Here is a 19,603-nt window from a genome sequence, read left to right as displayed (position 1 = left end):
AAACTGTTGTCTGCGTCATTATTAATGCCATTAGTTCAATATAAGTGAACTACTTTATATCACACATGAACCCTAAATGATCTTTTGTAATCTTACCGTATATAATACCATCATCGTGACACCAAACCAGCCAGTTACATTCAGAGGAATGGAGCCAGAAAAGGCAAAATATTTATTCTTTCAATTTGAACTGCACAACACGCACAAAAGTATAGGGTAAAGAAAAAAGACTTCCCAGCACTGGCATCAAACATGTCACTGAATTAGTAGTATGCTTTGTCAGTCTGTTCATGAAACTGCTGAGGTTAATGTTTGGGTCTTGAGACAGGTGAGCATGAATGTGTGCTTAGTTTTATAGAAATGTTATTTCATCCAAGCACTCTTTGCACTGTCCAACAGGTGTCACGGAAGAAGGAAAAAAAAAAACTGGAACTTGCATAAATTGAAGCTCTTTAATTTATATTCCCGTCTCTTAGATGTGTAAGGGTATGTGTTCAGACGGTCAGCTACTTGCTTTGGGCTGTCTGTGTGTAAATATGCCCTGAATCAGGCTCTACATGTGGTACATGTAACGAAACTATGAAGTATGGAAGCAAACGAGATTCCTGGACTGCTGGTGTTTCTGCCAAATGTCAGTTTTGAGGCAGGTCAGGTTGTGCCTGTGTTGGTGCAGTAATGGTGGAAAACTATGGAGCTGTCGCCACCACACCTAGACACATAAGACGCTCTCTACAAAAATCGGTGTGTAATAGAGCAACCTGGCTCATGAGTTTACATTTGTAATCTATTTTTACGCTTGGAAAACAAAGTATTGATGCAGGGTGGACTACTCATTGCTTTCTTAAAGGAGGAAACAATGAAAGCCAGAATAAACGTTATTGCTTCAGTGAAAGGCTATTTTAAAAGGCTTCTTTGCAGGATGGGAAAGAGTTGTGCAAGAACGATCTGTACAAGAGAAAAGGCAGAAATCTGCAATATTCTCCAAAGCTGGAGAGATTGGCAGTATTTTTGTTTCACCACATTGAACAGTTCATAGTTTCCCCTTAACATCTTTCTGGCAGAGGACAAGCCACACATTCATTTAAACAGGAGAATCATCCTGTGACTGGAGCAGAGAGATGTATAGTTACAGCCTCCTCTCAACCACCTAAAATAAAACTTGGAAGTTAATGTGATCGCTATTTAGGGTAGCGTGAAGAGGCTAAATGTGTTGCCTCACTGCCAGTCACACTACTAAAAAAAAAAGACTTGTCATAGGGATTTAGCAGACAACTACTGAATCTAAGATGCATGCTGGATGCAGCCGGGTAAATGAGATGAAGGTCCTGTTTTAAAAGAACCAGCTGGAAGTGAAATGCAGGTTTGGTTTTCTGGCAATTCATTTACATGAACGGATGTCGATGCAGGTGTGCTCGTTCACAAGTCGGCTGAGCTTTAAATGCAAAAAAACCCGACGTAAATTACAAATTAGGGATAGAGCGGCAGACGTGGACAATTTCAATCATTGCGAACATCTTTATTCGTTTTTACAAAATATGTGATGCGCCACAGCTTTCTACTGCCTCTGGTTCATTTCTCATTATGGAAGGCAACGTTTCACTATCATTCGTGTGACTGCCAGAGAACCAAACCCGTTTTGTGGAGTCGTTTGTATTCCATCACAAAACAGGAGTCATACATAAATGTTCGCTGCATGAACAGGACTGAGACTACCCTACAAACACTGTTGTATCCTCATTTGTAGATAGAACCTATATTTACTGTAAAAGGAAGATTAATGACTGTGGCTGGATTTTTCCGTACAAAAGTAACACTTTATGAAACAGTTGACAAGAAAGAACGACTGGATAATAACAATTCAACACAAATACAGGAGGGAAAAAAATCTGTATTAAGGGCGTGTGTATAGTTTCTTCCCAAACACAAGTCTTCCACAAGTGTATAGGGAAATGTGGAAAGCTCTACTCTACTCTCCGATGCAGGGTTTCCACATGCCAAGAGTCCACAGTATGACATTTAGAAACCGTATTTGGCCTGTGTCTGCCGGCGGGTTAGCTTGTTGTCTGCCCAGCTGTTCTTCAGCTCCAACTCGCGTTCCTTTGCCTGTGAAAGAAGAAAGTTGAGTCAGTTCAAGCCAAAAGCCAGAGTACACAGACAAATATGATCTCTGAATATCAACCAGGTTATCGTGAATAAATCCCAAACATGTGCACTATTTACAACTTTGAATACCATCTGAGGTGTGTCAAATTGAAACACCACCCAACATGATTGTAAATACTCTGAACGTTAAACAGGAAGCTACGAGCAAAGTTAAGAGTAATTTGGAAACTATTCTTTAGCTTGTTTGAATGTCTTGTGTAGGCTCGTCTTTGCAGCTTACTGTATAACCACAGGCATACAATTGTAGACACAATGCTTGATGTACGCGTAGTACAAAAGAGGACGGCAGCCAACAACTCGGAGCTGAATGTGTGCTGACATGTCACAGCGGGAGCACAGACTCTGGGTATGTTGGTACTCACAGCCTGCGCTGTTTTGGTGTCAAAAAGAACTCTAATGCAGCATTTCACAGACTATGCTGACTGTTTGCAGCACTCACCTGGTGAATGAGATACGTTATCTGATGCTTGCGTCGCTGTTGTCCTGTAGGAAGTTCTTTATTCTTCTGCAGAAATGGGGGGAAAAAAAGTAGATGATACATAAAGTTAAAAGGTGTTGTAGTACACACGTTTCTCAAAATCTTTTGAGCAATCAGGACATGTTCTGACATTTTCATGCGGTTTGACCCGCATTAAATCATTTCCATAACAGCCCTGTAAGCATCAAGCCCATCTGCATGGTTAAGTTTGGTATAAACCTCAAGACCTATATTGTTAGAGAAGTCCAAATTATGTCTGTTGGATCAGGCCGTGAAATGTTTTTTTTTAGGTTCCACCACATTGAACATTTTACGGGTGGAGCCAGTTATTAAGATCCAGTTCGGTCACCTTGCTGAAGGACTGACGGGTCTGCTTCTCCTCAGTCATGCTCTTTGTCATCCACTGCTGGTTGCCACTTAGCTGGTCGTCTCCTTTGATCTCCAGGAACTTCACCTCCTCTTTGCCTCTGTTCCGTTTCCCTTGCAGCCGCATGAACTACAGCACAGGATGAAATAGCTCACATCAGTAAACCAACGTGCTAAACCTGGCTTGATGCAGCCCAAAGAATGAACCTACTTATAAAGCATGGAGATATATATAGCAAAACAATACAGATGGAAGAAGCAGCAACGGTCTTACCGCTTCATCGTCAAACATGGCAGAGTTGCCAGGCTCTTCAGCCTCTGCCAACCCGGTTTCAGGATCTTGGTAGTATGTCTCATCATAGTATCCCTGTCAGAGGAGAAAATGTTTGGGATGTCATTTAAACTCTGGTTTATATCACTTTAATGTCTATAGTTGATCACAGAACTGGTCTCATTTCTTGGGGGGGGGGGGGGCTCTTGCCATCCCTCAACCAGAATCTAAAGCCATTTGGCTGATATGTACATGCAGTATAAGATACTTTATGAGCCATGACTACCTCAGGGAGAGCTTCTGGGCCTGCTATGGGCTGTTGATACTGAGGATATTGACCTCCCCATGGACCAGCTCCCTCATGGTTCCCCCCAAAGTCGAGAGGGGCATCTGACTGACCCGGCTCATCTGACTGACCCGGCTCATTGGCAGGTGCAAGTGCAGGTACAGGTGCAGGTACAGGTGCAGGTACAGGTGCAGTTCCAGGTGCAAGTGCAGGTGCAGGTGCAAGAGGTTCCGCAGGGGCTCCTGGTTCAGGGTCTAAGCTCGGGACGACTGCAGGAAGAGGCTCGGAGCTCTCGCCCAGAGAAAAGTAGTTCTGCGGGGTTATGTCGTCCTCGCTATCCTGGACGTCGGTGGCTACTTGTCGAGCCAGCTGCAGGGTGGCTGACTTCGCCGCGGCTTTGATAGCCGAGGGAGATGCACTAGAACCAAGCAGACCCTGAGCAGGCTTTCCAGGCTTGGGTCCTTTTGGTTCCTGGCGCTTGCTGAGTGTGTGAGGAATCAGGAGCCTGTCCATCCCCTTCACTGTCAGGTTTCTGGGTTGTGGTAGAAGGGAGGAAAGGCCTGAACCCTGGAAGAGGCAAGAAATATGGATGGAACAGGGCAAGAGGAGAGCCAGCTACATGCTTGTAGTTTGATATTGTTTGTAAACTATGCAAAGGCATTAAATATTATATGTCAGTTTTTTTTAGGTCACAGATGAGCTTTATATCACGTGCACAATCCCATATTGTGATAAGGAGAAGGTCACATATGACGGCTGAAGTATTCCTGCATTTTTTCCTGACATCTGTTGGGTCTCTAAGCTGAGCGGTTTCAATGGCAAGTCATTTAAAAACAGGCTTGAGTGTTACTTGAACCATTATCAATCAAACTAACTGCGTTAGGAACAATTCAGGTGACTGAGAATGTAACCGCAGACGATGAGACACTTACCTGAGGTTGTGGTTTCTTCTTCGCTGGTGCATCGTCATCGTCAGAGTCGGACTGTAGACAAAACAAATACATAGATTATGAATTACAGCCTGGTTGCATATGTCACAGGAGCGACAACATGTCAAAGCAAACAGTTTGATACGACGCAGTGCTCACATCCCGTCTCTGGATCTGCGGTACAGTGATCTTGACGGGCTCTGATCGCTTCCTCGGCTTAGGCAGACTAAAAAATAAGCCTCCTTTGGATGACTGTGGCTCTAACGTTGGGTCGTCGTTTGACGTGCTGTCCACCGGTGAACGGCTAGCTTTCGTCTCCTTTCTTGGTCCACCGCTTCCTCCTGTCGATCCTGGCTTTTTAGGAGCAGGCAGGCGGGAGAAGAGCCCTCCTGCGCTGACTTTGCCCTCTGGTGCGGCAGAAGTTGAGGTTTCTTCTGAGTCACTATCATCACTGCTGCCATAGGCGACTAAAGACATTTTTGCTTACAGTATTAAATAATATTATTCTGCAGGAACTCTTGGTCATGGATAACCACTTCCCCTGAGGTTGGTCTCTCAAGAAGCTGGACTCACACTTTCCGTCAAACTAACTTATATTAAAAGGTACGATAATCTTCGATAAATATAACTACAAAGATAATGGAATAAGTCCAGATGGAGCGGTCGTATGACGAAACCACAGCAGGTTGAAATAGAGCCGAGCAGTGAGCTCATTAAATGAGGTCTGTCCCCAACTTAACAACGCAAGCTAATGTAAGCTAACGTTAGCTAGGCCGCAGCAGCAAACGCTGTTAGCTAACCGGCCCTTTCGTGCTCGGTCAAAGTAAATTCGTCTCAGATCTCTTACTGTACATACTATGACATCGGTTGAAGCAGTAGCTGTGATTTACACCACAAAAGCGGAGCTTATTTTAGTCCTTAGACTCCATCAAAACATTCGCCTCCATCGTTCATGATTGAAGAAACGGAAACTGCGCAGCTTTCTGCGCAGCTTTCGTTCTTCTTCTTCTTCTGTTTTAATCAGTTCGTAAACAAATCCACGATATTAATGCCCCCGACGGACCGAGTGTGTATAAACATAAATTTAAAGCAACAGTTTAATGGATTCAATAAAACATGACATATCCAAGTAATTAAATAACTTATTTTTGGTTTCTGGTAAAAACATTCTCACTTTTGCCATCAATAGTTTAAAAAACATGTTTAAAAAAACAGCAGCAACATGGCAACAGCCCTGTCCGCATGTCTTGTTTAGCTTGCATTATAAAATCCAAAACAGGCTCATCTCTCCTTATTGTCTTCAGTGTTCAAAAAACCAAATCAAGCACCTATAGGATTAATTAATTGGGCTAGAGACTGTGAGCCAGGCTATATGTGGCCATGTCCCACAAAATCAGAGAAGTGAAGGTTGTTAAAGCAGTATATAAATGTAAAGGTTTTAAATTGAGGTGTCCAACAATCACATTTTGGTCTAATGTTTTGGTTACCACATACTTTTGTCTAATTAGAAATGGACAAAAATTAGAATTTAAGCTGTTTTGTGATAGAGGGCTTTTGTATGATGGATGATGCATTGTAATGACAACCTTACTTGATGTTGGAATTATCTGTATGTGTTGTGAATTGGAAGACAGGCTCAGCAACTGTCTTGTCCTAATATTATTGAAAATGTCTTCAAATATATGCACCATTAAAGCACATTATTAACTGACATGACAACCTGAGACATGTCTCTTAATTGACAGCGAGACCCTATTTTGAAGAGGGTCTTTGTTTCCAAATTGTAATTCAATACCTCGTTCAATTTTGTGCTTATGTTGCACATTTATAAATGTATGCTAAGTGTTTAATTACCACACAGCACATCTATGCTTGGGTTGTATTCCAGCATAGAATAACTGTTCATAATCCACAGAAATTGCACACATTGGGCCTCCATGCAAATGAATCCAGCCATGTAAATTGATTTGGTTCATTTATTTTTGGTTGATTGACGTGAAAACCTTCAAATAATAATATGCTTTTACGTGAATTTCTATCTCAGTCAAACAATCGTCCATCACATTTCCAGGTGAATATGTATTTTTTCATTGATTGCTTTTCCAAAATGAGAAATATACATTAAATGTCCACTAGGGGCGTACTGTGCAGATTGGGGGGCGCGTCTACGGGCGGGTTTCAATTTCAAACCCAAACAGTCCAAGGGACGGAGCCAGTGGATTGTAGGATAACGTTAATCCCAAATAGTTACCGCGTGTTTCCGTAGTGTAACGTTATCCAAACACAACCCAGACCGGTATTGTTATCACCGGGCCGTGATTACAGTCCACAGAATCCGCGAAAAAAAAGTCAGCCGCCTCGTCTTCGCTCCAGTTTTCCGCGCCTGGTTAATTCATTTGGACGACAAACTGACGCTTGGCTTGTTTGCAGAGCAGGTGCTGATCAACCCGGGACACTGTACCACAATACAACTACCAACCGGCGTTACTGTGTTTTAACTCGTATAAGGTTATCTGACATTGCAAGTCATTTCTGCAGGAAACATGCCGAGGTCCAACAGGCAACGAGAATACAAACCTGGAGATCTTGTATTTGCTAAAATGAAGGGGTATCCACAGTGGCCTGCGAGGGTAAGCACCCGACGTTTACTGTCTTGTTTCCAGCTTAAGGTTTGGTATTAATGTCGGTCCTTCTGACCGCCTGTTCTTATCACTTGTTTACCTGCAAGGCCTATCAGTAGTTAGCTACCATGAGTTAGCCTAGCTCGGTCGCGTAAGCTAACGTTGCCCAGCATCCACACAGCTATCCGTTAGCCAAACCGTAGACAGTTGCACATTTCTGTTGAGTGAGTCATCAGCCAGACACCTCGTTACCCTGCTCGGCTCACTAAATATGAATGTTGTTGCTAGCTGCTCTCTGCCACCAACGCTGCTTCTCATGTGCCGCTGTCGTCTCCCAGGGGCCCTGTTGGGCTAACGTTAACTAACAGCTCTCCGTTATGGAGAGAGCAGCTGGGCAACGTTAACAGAAAGGTCGGCTACAGTTTAACAGTCCTGACAGACACGAACGGTAACTTCTGGAGTAGCAAACGTTATCTTAAAGCAGTGCTGTATTAGGACACAAATACCAATCTACGGTGTAACTTAGCTTAAGTTACATTGTAGCTAAATAAGTTGTTTTCCTCAATAACTGTTGATTTACAGACGACACATGGCTACTTGTGTAACCATATGCTTTGATGCTTTGAGAACGTGCATGCCTGCCCACAGTTATTGCGACAAATAAGTTAACAGTGTGTCTGCTTGTAAATTAGGCTTTTAACATTTGTGTCATGCTCATAAAGAACTGTGGTATAAGACCACAATGTAATGTCTACCAGGTCCATTACACGCAGCAGCACAGCATTTCAGTCAATGTTAGTTATTATTCAGCATGGGAGAAAATGTGTGACTTTTAAGTTCTCAGAGGTTTATAAATACAGTTATGTATATAACGTAACTAAATAAGAAATAATATTTAGAGTGCCACTTAATACAAGTGAATAGTTGAGTTAGTTTCAGTATTGATATATGCCTCTTCCCTCCTTTTCCTCTTATCAGCCGTGCCTCTTGTCAGCAGGCCACAGGTCCTGCCCCACCTATCCACATTCAGTGGCCCTATCTGGGATTGCCAAAAGGCCTGACTGGCACTTTGCAAACGGACACCATGTCTTCTTGTGCCTCTGTGTTTTGCCGTGCTCTTTAAAAACACAAATAAGTAGTGACAGAGTGGATGAGCCAAACAGTACAATGACCCTGTTATCAATTGGCCCATAAGAGTTGAATTAGAGAGGAGTTTTACAGTAACTGGTAAGACTTGATGGAGTATTTACCAATACTACCCCAGCTATCAGACATGTTACTTTATTTCTAGTGACGGAAAAAGGTCAATATTCAAATAGTTAGTTTATTTATGGAAAGAAAATACCAAATATTTTCTGGTTCAAGCTTATCACACATACGGATTTTCTGCTCTTTCCTTTTATCAGTGTAAATTATGTACTTCTTTTATTTCAAATGTAGTTTTTAAACTTGTAACATTATTCAGAATACTAATGACCGTTATGGGTTTGACATTGATGAAGTGGTCCTATGTTTGTCACGTCGACATTTAAATCTACTTTTTTCCCGAATAGTTGCATTGATTTTATTTTTTTTATCAGCCTCTTTTCTCAATTAGCTGTGTTCTTAATTGACAGATTGACGAGTTACCTGAAGGAGCCGTGAAGTCCCCCTCCAACAAGTACCAGGTGTTCTTTTTTGGGACACACGAGACGTGAGTAATGTGTGTTAATGCCGTCAGTCTTATTCCGAGTGGAGTCCAAATGATGGCAGAGACATTAATAATGGAAGAAAATGAAAACAAACATCCCTCAAGAACTTATTTCTTCGAGAACTAGTTTATTATCTGCGTTTCTGTTTAGTAGCATTACGTTAATCATGAAATGCACTTAAAAAAATATATATAACCGTATCAGTCAGGTGTCAAAATACATTTACACATTCATTTCTGTTGATTTAGTAATAATGGGCTCATCTTTATCACTATAGGAATTTAGTAGAATGTGTTGTCATTTATCCAAATGTTAAAAAAGCCGCAGCTACTTGTATGACATAACACCAGCTCTGCTGATTACACATTTGGAATTGATGTGGTTCAGTGGATGGGTGTGCACATTTCGAAAACTAGTAACATTTCACCTCCACAGGGCGTTCCTAGGGGCCAAGGATTTGTGCCCATACGATGAAAATAAGGAGAAATTTGGAAAAGCAAACAAGAGGAAAGGCTTCGCTGAGGGACTCTGGGAGATTGAGAAGAACCCCACCGTCACACACGAAGGCTACGAGGTGTGCGTGTATTTCTAGCATAGAGGCCAAGTGTGTTTTATTGTACTGTGAGTAATGTACATTGTGTTTGTGCCCCATGTAACATCAAATATTGGTAATTTTGTTTGCTGAAGGAGGCAAAGGAAACAGTGTGAATTACAAAGTAACGATTAACATTAATTTAAGAAAGCTAAAAGTGGCAGTAGATCATATTTTGTCTCACTCTGTGGCATAATGTACCTCACTGCCCCTTCACACACTCATTGGCCCATGAGGGGGAAACTAGGATCAAAACAAGGAAACCTGCCGGACAGTCACTGTTGCCTTGTTTGGAAAGAGATGAGCTCAAGGTGCAAGCACAGAGATGCAAACAAAGACAAGACGTATTGAGACGCTTGTCTACAGAGCAACCCAACCAATCATGCATTGAGTGTCTCGTTCGGCCAACAAGCTTAAAACTTGTAGTCGATGCAACACGTTTCCACAGCAATCCTCGTGTCTGGTGAAATCATTGTCAGCACAAATTACATTACACGCCTTGAAGAACGTAAAAGAACGGCACTGTTTACTAATTCAAGTCAACATTAAGACTTTGGTGTATGCTCTTGTGGGTCTAACTCCAGACTTTGACTGTTTCCTTTTAATTCACTCCTTTAAATCTCGGCCTGTAGTCATCGAAGAAGGACGACGTGTCAGAAGTAGCAGTGGATACAGCAAGTCTGGAGAAAGCAGATGCCGAGGGCAGCAGTGATGAGGATGAAGGGGCCCTCGTCATCGACGAGAAGAACGAGAGGGGAGGAGCTAAACGAAAAGCGGAGGAGTCCACAGCGGTGAGCTTTGACTCCGTCAATTTTGTACACAGTTCAAGTAGAGTGCTTTATATTCGGTTCATAGTTGAGCGTTCTGTTTTTCTGACAAACCTTTCGTCAGGCATCACCCAAGCGGCCGAAGGATACAGAGGCAGAAGGTGATCCTAAAGTAGACCGCAACAAGTCCAACGCTGAGGCCAAGCTCAACGATGTGGCTGAACCCAAGGCAACTGCTCCCTCCTCACAGAGCGAGTCCAAAGCAGAGGCCCAGGAAAAGGCTCCAGCAGGAGGCCAGCTAACAGCAGATAAGGTGAGACACGGGCACCGTCGGGACCTAATGCGGGCTTGAAGGACCATTCTGGTGTTGATGCAGGTTTTGGGCCATGCTATGATATGTAAATATTCTACGATATCTTAAGTATGTATATATATATATATATATATATATATATATAGTACCTAAAGACCATACAAAATGTGATGAAATTGTATGTTTATGTTCCATGTCAGAGACACTACATGTATTAATTGCTCTCCACTGTTCTCCCTGCAGCCTGTGACAGACAGCGCTTAACGTCAACTCTCAGAAGAAAACCAAGAACCTTTGACGCTTTTCTCTGGAATTTAAGCACCGACATGTTTACCGGCTGGATGCCAGATTTCAGCTGTTTAATTAATAGAAGAGTTTTAAAAACCTAGGTGTTTGTATTGAGAGACAGACGTATCCTCATTTGCCATTTTTGGGATATCATATATCCCAGAAACCAAAAGTTTGCTAATCTGATTTCAAACAATTGAAGTGAGCCTTTTTAAGGCTCATTTATAAATGGGATTTTGGTGTGTATATATTTTTTATTTCTAAGTGCAATTACATAATTACAAAGACTGAATGCTAGGTGTCAAAAACATTTTTCAGTTTCGAAGGAATAAACACTGAAATATATAGAAAATAAAAAAGGAGAACATTTCAACCATAAGAAAGGTAAATACTCCCATCTGGTGTTTTTAAAACGTAGTTATTGTACAGGAATAAGAACAAATTTTCATCCATGCTCTCAGCTTTAGTTCATCCAATAAATGTATTACTTCCATTTGGTTCACCTAGCTTATCGGCTTCATTATTCAGTCATTGGATACGTGATGAGTTGCACTTTCAGAATTAGTTTCCCCCCCCCTTGCCATTGTCTAGTTCACTGTATGATGTTTTTATGCAACGCAGGTTTTGTTGCTTTGGTGTGGTGAATGCTTAATTTGCAGGTGACCAAATTCACGTCGTTCATTTCACTAGGTTGAATATTTAAAGCCCGTTCTGAGAGGAACTATTGTCGGATTAAAACACTTTTAAACTCTTCTGTAACTTTCTTCAGCTACTGATTGTTGAAAGCAGAAAGACATTCCTGAATGTTGTCGCGGCTCGGTCTCGAGGTGGAGCTGTGGCGTTTGTCGGGGGTGAAAGTTATTTGTTGACACCCTTTTCTGGAGAAATTATCTGGCAGACTTTCAAATCAATCAACTCAAATCTCAATTTCAAGTTATTTCATTTATAAATGTAGGCTAAGTGTTAAACAAAATTACCAATATTTGATGTTACATGGGGCACAAACACAATGTACATTGTTATTACAAGTTCTTTCAAGGTCACGTCGCATTCAGTAATTGGTTGTACCAAATATGTTTTCTTTTTCAAATGTATTGCTGACATCGTCGATGCAAACATATATTATCTACAAATTGTGATTTTTTTTTGTTTTTTGTTTTTTGGAAGAAATTAAAATGAGAAGACTACATAGAGAACCATCTGTAAAACTTTTGTTTTCTGAACTTTTGGTTTCCAACCATCTTAACTGGAATATGAGTCTGTTTTACTTCACTGGTCTTATTATTTTGGCTGTGAAACAAAGTTGTGATGTTCTAAATATGTGTTTTATTTCAACATGTTTCGACAACTTGTTCAAAATGTGGTGTTAGTTATTTTCCACTCTTGTTCATTTTTGAAGGTTTAAGTGGTTTTTGTGATGCTCACCGTGTTACTTGGATGTCACTGTCATCGCTTTAGTTTTTTGTCCTGTATTTGGCAACATGAACCCACAGGTGACCAGATTATAAACTTAAGGGAAAATCTCAACCTTTACCTCACCTCAACCCAGTGAAAATCACCATGGCTGCTGTGCCTAAAATGGCTTATACCCACCTAAAAAAATCCAACTGATTTCTAACAATAACATGGTCAAAGTGGCCCACTCATGTCTGGAGTTAATTCCAGGGGTATGATTTGGCATTACGGTGTAATTCTTAGTTAACCGTAATCATTTATTTCCAGAAGCTGTCATTCATCTTAATCTGCTGCTTAGTTTACTGTTGTAGTTGCTAGTCCATTTAATAAACATGTTGATTACAACAAAATGGTTTTGTCATGTTTATATGCAGTAAATCCTTCTCGATAGTTGTTGATTATCCCCTTCTTTCTGGAAATCATCTACCACAATCAGGTCTTAGTCATTGAGTTCTTAAATAACAGGATTGTCTGCAGTTACTTTAAAAAAAATTTAAAACACCCCCTATTGTGTTTAACCTCTTGTTTCAAGCAGCGGATGTCTACTGTAACTTTTCAAACAAACCAAGACTAATTACTAATTTCACACCTCAGTTTTCACTAAGTTATAAAGTTATAAATGTCTGAAACTAATGATTGCACCTTTTGTGTGTGTGTGTGTGTGTGTGTGTGTTTTTGCACACTTGTCATAAATAATTTGCTCGCAGGGGAGACTTGCAGCACAGTTCGGGGCTTTGGGCTGTAATCGCTGAACTAGTATTTATCATAACAGAAACACTAAAGGAAGAGAGAATAATAGATAACAATTCATTATAACATTTAGTTGAATAGATCATTTTTGTTTTTATGCAATTCTGTATCAATAATAATCACTTAAGTAAGATTAACCATGGGTACTCTTGCATACCCCATACAAATTATATTTGCTATAAAATGAATCTGCTTTTACATTCAAAATAAACTGACATCTTAAACATATTGTGGTCATAATGTTGCACATGACACATAGTTGAAATTTGAAAGAAAATGATCATTGAATGATGCTGTCAAACTAATCAATTTCATTAACACACAGATTGTCATTCACCGATTATACAGACAGAAATGAGAAAAATTGCAATTCATGAAGAAGTAAGTAATTGAAATGTGGAGGGAGAATCACTTTAAATGTTTTATTTAATTTATTGAATATTCTGACATTTACAACATTGTTACATTAAATCCTACATCCATACCAGCCAAAACGATGATTGTGATGTTGTCATTTATGTTCTGACTTTTTTAAAGGCATCAAACTTAAGATATTCTGAGGAAGGAACAGGACAGTGTTTTGTTTTTAAAGTTAATCATTTAGTAATCAGTTTGGCTTAGTTCTGTACTAAACTCTTGTGAAACCTGAGCCAAAACAATTGTGAAATACTGCAATATCTTCAACTAATTCCAATTCCAGAACAATTGTCGTCTTGAAGAGATATTACAGTGTTGTGCAATTTATTTCAAAAATCCATATTATACAGTTTTGACCCAGAAAGAAAATCAAAAGTAATTTCTGCTGTCAAACAGGAAATACATTATTTGCGCATGCGTAAAGCCAGTTCTTACCCTCCTGTCCACTAGGGGGCGCTACCTGCTCACGGTAGTGTTGGTCAGTGCTGCTACATGTGACATTGACATCAACAGAGGGTAAGAGCTCTCTGCATGTTATGATACTTTACTCCTTTTTTTTGTTCCAACAACGTTTTGACAAGCTAGGTAGCAGTCATATTTAAGATTTTAGTGTGTTTTAGTGTCCGCTGCAACATAACGTTAGTTCTAGCTTCACCGAAAGCTAACGTTAGCATAGCTTGTGTGGAGAGCATTGATGTGAAGGGAGACTGGGCACATTTTCAGCTCATGTGCTAACTTTGATTCATTTGGTCCCTGCAGCACAATGAGGCTGACCGCTCTCCTGTCGATGGCAGCCAGGGTGGTTGTGCCCAAAGATTACCGCTTCGGCACCAACCGACCGTGGACAGTGGCCGCTAAGAGGCTGAATCCTCCGGGGAAGAAGAGGCGGAAGGTGTTTGTGGAGCCGATAGCACCAGAGGAGTGGTCTGTGCTCAGAGGGGACATGGTGAGGAGCTCAAGTCAAGTCCCAAGTCTTCTTTAGCAAATTGTCAGTTGCAAGTCCTTGGAAGTAATTATTCAAGGCCTGTGAATTGGCCAGAGATTTTACCAGGTCAAAACTTAAGATTTTAATGTTTTTACATTTAAGTGTCAAGCGGATCAAGTCTCATTTAAGTTAAGTGTAGATCAAAGTAGTAAGTCGACTTTTGGGACTCCATACAACTCCAGAACCATTGAAACAGGGCTGGATACCAGTTGCAATGGATGAACACTGTATAAACAATATGTACACCACTTTACCTTCGTGTTATTTCTTTAGAAAGCTACCAGCCACAACAATAAGTTACATCTTTGACATACTTTGTCATAACTTTTAAATGCTGGGAGAATTATAATAAAAAGTAATGCCATCAATAATTCATGGAGATTACTCAAAAGTAACTGGTAAGGCAACATAGACTTAAATATCTGCTGTTCATTCGTTTCTCAGGTGGAGATTCTCACCGGGAAGGACAAAGGGAAGCAAGGAAAAGTGGTGCAAGTCTTCAGACACAGAAACTGGGTTATACTGGAGGGCCTGAACACCGTAAGGAACTACTTAACTTCAGCATGCATTTAAATCATTTTGGATACAGAGCGGAGCTGTCAATCAACAGTAAAGTTTTCATGTTAGTTACTTGTCCTATCAGTGTCATACACTGTATTTATCATTTAACTCCACCAGGTGGAGGCAGATGTCTAGCAGAATTTCAGGCTGACAAAGTGCACCATGAGAAGCCATTTGGCCACCAGCTGTTTGGTTTTCAGAGTTGGAACTGTTGTTTTCTATCGCAGCATCACAGGTATATTGGAAAAACTGGGGATTACCGAGGGACGTACATTGCCAGCGAGGCTCCCCTCCTGCTCCGCGATATTGCACTCATTGACCCCTCGGACAGGTACAGTAAAGCTTGCTACACTGCATGATTCAAATTGTGGCTATGCATGTGCACACCTACCTCAGGACCTGAACAAAAGCTGAGCCGCTGATCAGCATGCAAAATGAGCTGTGATCCTTTTTCTAGATGGTCTTCAATCTGTCGATCTTCAAGCTGCTTTCAGGATATAAAAAAATAGTCCAGCGTTATTTACTGTAGATGAATATAAATGATCTCTGGTTTCACAACCGATTCATCGCGACATGCTGATATTGATCTTCCAGGAAGCCCACTGATGTGCAGTGGAAATTCACAGAGGAGGGGGACAGAGTCCGAGTGTCTCTCAGGACGGGTCGAATCATCCCGAAACCTGTTGTGGAGCGACGAGACAGCATCGTGCCACAGCAGTGGAAAGGTGAGAGAGTGTGTGTGTGTGTGTATTAGAGGGGGATTCTTTTCAGTAAGAAGTTTATTCCATCTGTAGCTAAAAGTCAGCACATAAGACTGTTTCCACCAGCTTCAGACTTCTAAAAATAGCTGTCTGAGTTACTGAGTATAGTGGAAGAAACGCATTTCATTCGAAAGTGAAAGACACATGGAAAGTGTAAACCTTTAGTGATGCCGAACAAACTCCCTACATTTCACAGTATTTTTTTAAATGAGCTAGTTTGCACGACGTGTCGTCAAACCAAACATCTGAATGACTCTAAGAGTGAACAGGTGCCTGCTCAAATTTGTACCTTTTTTTCCACCTATGCTTCTCAAGTTGTATGTATTTTTACATGCGCCTGTCTTGCTGCTGTTACAGATGGTCCCAAAGACACCAGTCCAGAAGACACTCTAGAAAAGACCTATGTACCGTCTCTAAAAACCCTGGAGGAGGAAGTGATGGAGAAGCTGGGAATCCAGGAGAACAGAAGGCCCAGACGGTCCTACTGGTACTGACCAGAGACACCAGAGACACTCACTCGGGCCCCATTGTCCTATCCAGTGTTCACAAGGACTCTGAAGTCGGCCATGTTTTGGTGGGAGTCGAGCAGAATGAAATGCTAAAAAGAGACTGATGATGACACGAGTAAGGCACGGGGATGGTAAAATACTGACGCAACATCCATATTATTAAGGAAGTGACAGCTTTGTAAACAGATGAGGAGTTTAAACAGACCTGCCGTTTTAATGTTTCCTGATTAGTTTCAATTGTTCTCTATTAACAGCGGTATTAGAGTTTCAATTAACTTCCTCTCGTTGTCGTTGTGAATAAATGTTGCACGTAAACTAATAGCTTTTATTCTGCTGTATACTGGAGGTTCACTCCACGTTTCAGGGGAGGAACCTGATATTCTCAAACAACGATAGTATTAAATCACAAGGGTTCCAGACTTAAGGGGTTGGCTCTGATTTATCAGCATCAACATGCGGTAATTTGGGAAGAGAAAATCCAATTTGGCAAATTTACATCAGAAATATTCACTGCGCAGGAATGAAACATTATTAATGAGATGAGATACTTCTGAAAGCTGTCGAGTAAGCTTGTATTAGAGCCATCATCAGTAGAACAGCAGTGAAAACAGCTTCTGCACTGGAGAGAATATATCACTTGACATGTAGTGTTGTGGAATGATTCATTGTACTGTCTAAAAGATTGGAAAGTTAACCGAATCTTTGGTATCAGCAGGGTTAATGATGGTAATGGTTTGCAGCCTGTTTGGATCGTTCAAAAGGCTGAAAATAGTCGTTTTATTTTACAGAAGCCCAGACAAGCTGCTCTCCAAAACTCAAAGCCTTTAGACAAATGAGTCTCTCTTTCCAACGTGTCTGGGAAACTTTGTGCAGAAGGAAATGACTTGGGAGGAGACGACAGACTTAGTAGCTTCAACAAAGTTCTCACTCGCCTCATTTGACTTTTTATACACTGGCGCTGCTGCGTGGAATTCCTCTGACGTGTTCCAGCTTTTGCATCAGTATGATCTCACTGAGGAAGTCATTTGGTCATGAAGTTATTCTGTATGATATACATTAACTAAAAAACGATCAAAGGTCAAAGCAGGATCACTGTACATTTACCATAGTACAATTTCAGTCAAAAAACGTTTTTATATACATATAAAATCTTAACTTGACATCTTTACCATCTTTTGAGATCAGTTGTTCTTAGTCTCTTAGAATTACAGGTGCTTGGTGCCTATTATTGACCCACAGAGCCAGACTTTTTGCAGACTGAGCATAAACCGATTAGAAATGTATTAGATTTAAGTGATAAAATGAAGACAAGAAATACATCCTGCAAGTGTGGAGAAGGTTCTGAAACATTTCATGCAGGAAGATCAAATGTACAGAAAATACAAGTGAACAGTTAAAAGAATGTCAAATAATCAAACATTTTATGGTTTCTTTTTTTGTTGTTGTCAAAAACTTTGATTTGACTCATGACCTCAGTATTTTTAATAATCCTGGTTATAGCCTTTTAAAAGCCTTTTAAAACTCTTAAAATAGCCCTTTGTAGCTGTAAATATCCAGTTGTATCTATCGAAGAGGAGCCCGGTCTTCTCTAAGCTCCCCTCAGCTGCACGTTTATCTGTGATTTATGAGGGAGGTGGCAGAAATATGTTTCCCCTTGCCGGTTAACCACGAGTACTGATTCACCCAAAGACCAGGCCTGTCTGAGCTCCAGCTGTAGAAGCAAATAACGTTGTTGCCAGGCAGTGAAACGAAAAAGAAAAAACCCCGATGTGTCACAAGTAATATAACCGTGTCAAAGTATCACAGTGGCTCCCCCATACCCTACTTTCTGGTCAGCCCAGTATCATCATGCAGAAAGCATGGTAAGTCGTTGGTTTGGCCGGTGAGTGGATGAGGGCTGCAGTTTTCCCAGACTGGTCCGTCCTGAACCAGTTTACCTCTGCCACATTGCGTCCAAGAGGGAATAAAAGCAGCCAGTCAGCGGAAAACATGGGTTTGAGGTTTTGCTTTTATGGGAGGAAAATTATTCAATGGCTGGTCGTCTTTCCTGTCATTGCCATGAGTGTTGTAGGAATTTCAGTCTGGGATTACAGCAAGGGGAAGTGAAACGTCAATGAAGTTGGAACCTTTGTATTGCTTCATTTGTCTTTGTGTTTTTACCATTTACACACGCATAGCGCAGATTTACGGCCGTCTTAACTTGTGCAGGGTGGAATGGGTTTTGAGAGTGCCCGTCTTGTCATTTCTGCTTTGTGGTGAGTTGACAGCAACTCTGGTACCCCAGTTAAATGAAACCGCGGAAACATGACTCAAGCAGAATTAAGAATACATTAAAAATAAACTGCAGGCTGTGCTCCGTATTGTAGCTGAGTCATTTTTGCTTCTCAGCCACGTGAACTAATGAATCCCACCTGGTGGTGTAGGCTGCACGTGTCAGACTCACTGACAAAATGCTTTGGAAGTCAGATTACAGAACCTTCAGTTGTTTTCACACAAGACCTCTCCGTTACGCCTCTCTGTCCTCATATGATAAGTGGTTCCAAGTTTGCTGTTCAGATTTTGCCCTGAAAACAAAAATGGTCTCAGAAATCCGCCCCTGCCTGATGAAAGGTAATAGGCTACGATGTCCTCGCAGTACGACTCGCTCGAACATCTCCAGAACATCTGAAGACACTTTAAAACTAAATTTGAGTGTTGCTGTTGACTCACTTGATGATCTGAGCTCAGCTACAATATAATGACAGTGTCTAATTATAGGCTGGTTGTTTGAAGGCTGCTGGAAAATGTAACGTTAGCTTGTATGCAGGTCTGAGACACGGCTTGCATGCATGTATACTGTAACTGTGTTTGGTCTAATTAAGTCGCTCTCACTGGATTCTTGAATATGACCTCAGTATGTTATCTTTAGGAGCTGAAAAGGAAGGCAGAACACTGCTCTTACTTTTCCTCTCAGACTATGGGTTCTCCAATACCCATACTACCATTTAGTAGGCTAGACAAAATATTCAGTATGTCCCAATACCAGGATGTTACTGCATTCGGTCGCACTTTGCAGTATACAAGCAAGCATGCTTTTCTGGTCATTCTGACCCACAATCCTCTGAGAAGTGGATATTTAAGCAAGAGGGTCAAAAAAAGAAAGCAAAACGCCATCGTGGCACGGTGTTAGCCATTGGACATAATGGGTTCCAGAGTCACGTTGTGTCTAACTTGCAATCTTTCAGCCACCAGCCCGCTGTGACCCCCGTCGCTGGGGTTTGTGCTGGCTGAAACACTGCAGCTTCAAAAACTATCTCATCACACATTTAGAAACATGTTCTGGAGCTTTCTGACTGATCACAAGATCTTCATCAGCAAGTTATTCTCTCGTTTGTCCCACTCTACAGTCAGGTCAAAGGTC

The 19,603-nt window shown here is 41.2% G+C and overlaps 3 protein-coding genes across 3 annotated transcripts; 2 read left to right on the top strand and 1 right to left on the bottom strand.

Annotated features, from left to right (window-relative positions):
• Positions 1–107: 107 nt before the first annotated feature.
• prcc (proline rich mitotic checkpoint control factor) lies at positions 108–5,453 on the bottom strand. The gene is made up of 7 exons (XM_079287631.1): positions 4,653–5,453; positions 4,497–4,547; positions 3,565–4,131; positions 3,282–3,374; positions 2,991–3,137; positions 2,603–2,668; positions 108–2,103 (listed from the first exon to the last, which is right to left on the bottom strand). Exons 1-7 carry the CDS (start codon positions 4,968–4,970, stop codon positions 2,017–2,019), a joined length of 1,329 nt encoding a protein of 442 aa, XP_079143757.1. The 5' UTR covers positions 4,971–5,453; the 3' UTR covers positions 108–2,016.
• Positions 5,454–6,696: 1,243 nt separating this feature from the next.
• On the top strand, positions 6,697–12,557 carry LOC306791357 (hepatoma-derived growth factor-like). The gene is made up of 7 exons (XM_079288023.1): positions 6,697–6,928; positions 7,032–7,123; positions 8,731–8,807; positions 9,241–9,379; positions 10,030–10,188; positions 10,289–10,477; positions 10,721–12,557. Exons 2-7 carry the CDS (start codon positions 7,037–7,039, stop codon positions 10,739–10,741), a joined length of 672 nt encoding a protein of 223 aa, XP_079144149.1. The 5' UTR covers positions 6,697–6,928; positions 7,032–7,036; the 3' UTR covers positions 10,742–12,557.
• Positions 12,558–13,852: 1,295 nt separating this feature from the next.
• Positions 13,853–18,492, top strand: mrpl24 (mitochondrial ribosomal protein L24). Its single transcript, XM_079288383.1, has 6 exons — positions 13,853–13,903; positions 14,147–14,333; positions 14,817–14,912; positions 15,161–15,264; positions 15,528–15,658; positions 16,052–18,492. The coding sequence occupies exons 2-6, from the start codon at positions 14,151–14,153 to the stop codon at positions 16,186–16,188; spliced, it is 651 nt and encodes a 216-aa protein (XP_079144509.1). The 5' UTR covers positions 13,853–13,903; positions 14,147–14,150; the 3' UTR covers positions 16,189–18,492.
• The last annotated feature ends 1,111 nt before the right edge of the window (positions 18,493–19,603 follow it).

The sequence above is a fragment of the Melanostigma gelatinosum genome (assembly GCF_949748355.1).
Source record: "Melanostigma gelatinosum genome assembly, chromosome: 17".
NCBI classification, from domain to species: Eukaryota; Metazoa; Chordata; class Actinopteri; order Perciformes; family Zoarcidae; genus Melanostigma; species Melanostigma gelatinosum.
Note: the sequence above shows the minus strand (reverse complement) of the source record. Positions and strands in the feature narration are given on the sequence as shown.

Coding starts and splice junctions, on each gene's coding strand:
- prcc (XM_079287631.1), bottom strand. CDS start 4,970: ATGTCTTTAGTCGCCTATGGCAGCAGTGATGATAGTGACTCAGAAGAA. Junction 4,548..4,652: donor CGCAGATCCAGAGACGGGAT/GTGAGCACTGCG, acceptor TTTTGTCTACAG/TCCGACTCTGACGATGACGA. Junction 3,138..3,281: donor CCATGTTTGACGATGAAGCG/GTAAGACCGTTG, acceptor CCTGTGCTGTAG/TTCATGCGGCTGCAAGGGAA.
- LOC306791357 (XM_079288023.1), top strand. CDS start 7,037: ATGCCGAGGTCCAACAGGCAACGAGAATACAAACCTGGAGATCTTGTA. Junction 7,124..8,730: donor ATCCACAGTGGCCTGCGAGG/GTAAGCACCCGA, acceptor CTTAATTGACAG/ATTGACGAGTTACCTGAAGG. Junction 10,478..10,720: donor GCCAGCTAACAGCAGATAAG/GTGAGACACGGG, acceptor TTCTCCCTGCAG/CCTGTGACAGACAGCGCTTA.
- mrpl24 (XM_079288383.1), top strand. CDS start 14,151: ATGAGGCTGACCGCTCTCCTGTCGATGGCAGCCAGGGTGGTTGTGCCC. Junction 14,913..15,160: donor TACTGGAGGGCCTGAACACC/GTAAGGAACTAC, acceptor TTTCTATCGCAG/CATCACAGGTATATTGGAAA. Junction 15,265..15,527: donor CTCATTGACCCCTCGGACAG/GTACAGTAAAGC, acceptor TTGATCTTCCAG/GAAGCCCACTGATGTGCAGT.